Here is a 4,410-nt window from a genome sequence, read left to right on the forward strand (position 1 = left end):
AATCTGGTTCTTAACTCTCCAGACGCCGGGCAGGGGCTGAGCGTCTGGTGGCAGTGGGCATGGAGAGGGACAAGTGGGTCTGCTCTGCCACTGCCTTCATGGTGGCACGGGCTGAGAGCAGCCCGAGAGACACAGCCCCATCCAGCCTGACAGCGATTTCATGGGGAGCAACCTCCCGTTGCACCAGACTTTAAGGGTTTCTTGTCATCTTCTCTTTCTCCCCCATGAAAATCAGGAGGAGTCCTCCAACACCGTGCTCAACTCAACCTTTGGGTGACATGGAAGGGCTTTAGGCAAGGGACCAGCCCCAGCAAGAGCTGAGCTGCGGATGCTCCTTGCTTGGAACTGGCACATTCATTTTAGAGCAGACAAAAGAGCTTGCTGGTTTAGGCTTGGGCCACAGAAGAGCACTATGGACCAGCCCACACCTCATCCTTCAAGACATCTATACTTGAGAGGCTTCGGCATTTTGGAGGTGTCCTCCCAGGTCACCCCCCTCTCCCTGGGCAGCAGGGGTGGCCATGGGCATAGCGGGGGGTGCCCAGGGCAGACAAGCCCCCTCCTCCCACCCCTGGCCTGCTCTCTCTCACACGTCTTTCAGGATGTGGTGGGACATGCCAGGAAGCGATAGCGGGATGCGTCATCCCCAAATGGGGCTCTGCCAGCATGCAGAGCCCTGGGAGGGTGGGGATGGGGGGGGAGAGGCAGGTCCTACCTCATCTGGCACCATGACGAGAGGGTATTTGTCTTCAGACAGAAAGTTGAAGAGACACCAGAGCTTGAAGGCATCTTGGTGGGATACAACGCTATTCCCGTTCCGGTCGGGCTTGTAATTCTTCTTTGCGGTCAGGGTCCAGCAGAGCTCATCAAAGTTTTCTTTGACAAAAGCACCTTCCTCCACCTGCGGGCAGGAGCCAGGCGGGTGAGCGTGGTGCTGCAGGGCCACGGAGGGGGGTTCTGGGGGGAAGCGCTGGAGGGCAGGAACCCTCACACCTGAAATCTCCTGTCCCTGCCGGTGAGAAGCACGGGCTGATTTATACGTGGGATCCACATCTAGAGTGTAAGTGGGGACTGACCCACGATGCCAGTACGTGTTCCCAGCACAGGTCCCCTTACGCAGGCAAGATGTGCCGGATCGTAGAGAAGACGCTACGGGACCGCTGCAGCACCTGGGCAAGGTGGCACAGCCACGGTGGCTCAGCCCTGACCTGCCGGGCTTTGGAGCACCAGCAGAAACCCCGTGGTGAAGGACATGCAGCGTTGTGTGGTGCTCTCCCAAGCCCACCTCCCCAGTGCCTCCATGGCTTCGGGTTGCTCTCGTTATCCCATTTTCTCATAAAGAGGAGCTGAGGCTCAGCAAAGGGAAGTGGTGGCCCACGGGCAGGCAGCAGCGGGGGCAGGAACGATGCATCCAGCAACCTCAGCCCCGCTGCCTGTCCACGCGCTTCTGCCACCGCCTGCGGCATCGCGAGCCGCTTCACGCGGCAGTTTTGGTGCGGCACCAAATGGTGTGATGGGGACCAAAGGAGCCTGGCCACATCTGGCTGCCCCATCCCAGCTGCATGAGCTGCGCGCCGCCGGCATGAGGGCAAACCGCAGTCTGCAGTGGCAGAGGCAGAGAAAAACCTTTGGGTGGCGGAAAGCTGAAAGCCCCTCTTACTAGGAAAACCCACTTCCCCTTCTCAGGCAGCCTCTGGGATTTTATTAGCCATGGTGAAACCAGAAGAAGAGGGTTTAAAGGTCATCTCCCAAAGAACCACATGGGAAACTGGAAGGATTTTGGCTGCTCTGTGATGGGGAGATTGGGCTGGGCTGCCCTTGGGCAGCTGCCTGCCCCGGGCAGAGGGAGCTGGGGAAGGCTCTGCCCTCGCTCGCTGCAGCCCAGATCCCTGCAGCAGAGATCAGCATCCCTGGACCAGGCTGGGCAGCTCCCGAGCAGCTCAGGGCAAGGCAAAGACCGGCACGGAGACCGGGACGGAGCACCGCACGCCGGGGAGAGGCACGGCTCGGCCCTGGGGAAGCGGCAGGGGAGGGAAGGGTTACTGCACCCAGCTCCGGGCCCCCGCTTCTTTCGAGCGCACAGTGGAAGAAAGTTGTCAGTCATTTTTCCTCTCCTCACATGCCTGGAGGAAACGAGCACCCAGCCGCAAAGTCTCGCTGTGCCAAACAAAGGTGCCTTTGAGCCGCGCGGAAAAAAGGGAGAAAGCCCCTGCCCACCCCAACCTCTGCTCCTGCCCCGGCACCTCGTCCTCCTCCCTCTCCTCCTCTTTGCCAAATGAGGTCACACCTCAAATTTGAACAGGAGCGGAGAGGAAAAAGAGGCTGATTTCTCTCTCTGAGCCCTTTCGGAAATGTGGGCAGAGATGCACCTCCACCCAGAGCCTTGATGGAAAGGGCTGACTTCATCCTTGCCAAGGAGACGCTGAGTATTAAACATTTCTCACTCATTTTGGCATTCACCTGAGTGCTCCCCAACTCTCTGTATCCTTTTTCCACCCGTCAAGGTATGGGATCTCCAAGAGCGGAAGGGAGCGGAGCCGTGGGGCTCCCATGGGATGCGGGAGCAGACCTCGGTGTCCCCACGCGAGGTCAGGGTGGGATGGCCAAGGGGCTCACCTTGTCCAGGATGTACTTGTTGAGGTACGGCATGTAACCCTGGCTGGACACCGGCCCGTCGTCATCATCGCGGAAATGCTCTTCCAGCGCCACGGGATCGTGCGGGATGCACAGCACCGTGTACAGGTTGTGAGACAGCACCTGGCCGAGCACGAGGGACGGTGAGAAGGTGAACAACCTCCAACCCTGCCCCAGCCCACCCCCACGGTGCCACCCACCCACCCAGGGACCACGCCCTGCCCAGCATCATCTCCCTGCAGCCGCAGCGGCGAGGCACGGTTTGGGTTTGGCAGAGGGACAGGGGAATATTCCCAAATAGAAACCTTAGAGAATCATTTAGAAACAAGCAAAAATTGAGGATTTTTCCACATTCTTTTCTTTTCTTTCCTGGCACGTGGGGAAATTTTTTTAAAACAAAACAAAACAACGAAACAAAAAGGGCTGTCTCAAACGTTACAGAGCAAACAGGATCCAGAGAAGATGATAAGCCACCCCAAGCCGTGCTGTTTGGCAGCTGCCCTTAGCGATTTCTTGAAAACATAACCAACGACGGCGCCCAGCCTGGCAGCGGTTGCTTTCTGCCAGTGGGGCACAGAAAGACGCAAAGATGCAAATAAGGAAAGATTTATAAGAAACTAAGAAAAGGTTTCGCCTGGAGTGGAAGCAAGACAAAGGGCGATCTAGAGACACACCATCTCCAGAAGCAGTCTGCGAGCGTCACCAACCAGCCCATTTTTGTTCAAATCCCCCAAAACAAAGCATGTTTCGAGGCTCCCAAATTTCCCACGTGCTGGAAAACCCACGCCGCTGCCGGGCCAGCAGCCAGAACCCGGAGCAAGGCTGCCCATGAGCATCACCAGCACCTCCGGCTCATGATGCCGGGCAGGCGGTTGTCTCCCTGTCTTTACCTCCCAGCAAGCAGGAATTGGCTAAACGAGCGTCCCAAATGATACCGTCCCATTGCACCAGGGTTTGCAGAGACAGCTTGCCAAGGTTTCAGGAGAGGGGCTGGAGGAGATGGTGTGCAGCATCCCTGCTCCTCTCCGTGCAGGGCTGGAAATTTCCTTCCAGCAGGAGAGGAGCCGCTGGAGGCCATGCCGGCTGCTGCAGCTGGAGATGGTTCTTGCTCAACCAGATTTTCTTTCTGGTTTTCACCCTCCGGACCGATGTTATCAGCAGGACTCCACCCAGCACTCAAACACCAGCGGGCTGTAGCCCTGAGCGCTGCTGCTATGGCTGAGCCTTTCGGGGTTCGGTGCAGCCCTGCGGTCCACACAGGGATGGAGAGGGATGGAAACACCCTGGGCATCCTCTGGGATGGCTAACAAATCCGTCAGGACGGATTGAAAGTTTGGGAATCGCATCCCGTGCCCCCATTCCAATGTGGGGCCTCGTCCCCATCCCTCACACCTCCTCTTGCAGCACCCCAAAAAGTCCTTGGAGGTCTTGCATGTGCCCCTGGCCATGGCCGGCACCCCAAGCCCCTCCATCCCCCCTGGCACGCTGCAAACCACAGCCCCTCCGCTCGCTGGAGCGGTCACCTACAAAATGGAAGCGGGGCAGGGTGGGGAGGAAAGCCCCGGCCAGGCTGATGGTGGGGTGCGTGGGGCCGGGGCTGCCCCAACCCCAGGGAGAGAGGAGAGGGGGAACCCCCCCCCGGTCTCTGAAATGAGGGATAGGAAAGGAAAATAACCGGGGGGAGAAGGGAAGGGATGCTCTGAGAGCGGTTTGGTGACGCAACTTTTCCCCTGCAGCGTGCAGGGGATGGCCGGGGAGGGGGCAGAGGTCTGCCCG

The 4,410-nt window shown here is 58.7% G+C and overlaps 1 protein-coding gene across 1 annotated transcript in view; it reads right to left on the bottom strand.

The window, feature by feature from the left end:
- The window catches only part of DEF6 (differentially expressed in FDCP 6 homolog (mouse)), a gene marked incomplete at its 5' end in the record, with an annotated part of 7,278 nt that extends 4,476 nt beyond the window's left edge, over positions 1-2,802 (bottom strand). Inside the window, 2 exons of the mRNA XM_009572827.1 lie at positions 716-901; positions 2,617-2,802. Coding sequence (XP_009571122.1) covers positions 716-901; positions 2,617-2,802 — 372 coding nt within the window. The remainder of the gene's footprint in view (positions 1-715; positions 902-2,616) is intronic.
- Between the last annotated feature and the right edge of the window lie 1,608 nt (positions 2,803-4,410).

Source organism: Fulmarus glacialis, unplaced genomic scaffold, assembly GCF_000690835.1.
Source record: "Fulmarus glacialis isolate BGI_N327 unplaced genomic scaffold, ASM69083v1 scaffold23822, whole genome shotgun sequence".
NCBI lineage: Eukaryota > Metazoa > Chordata > Aves > Procellariiformes > Procellariidae > Fulmarus > Fulmarus glacialis.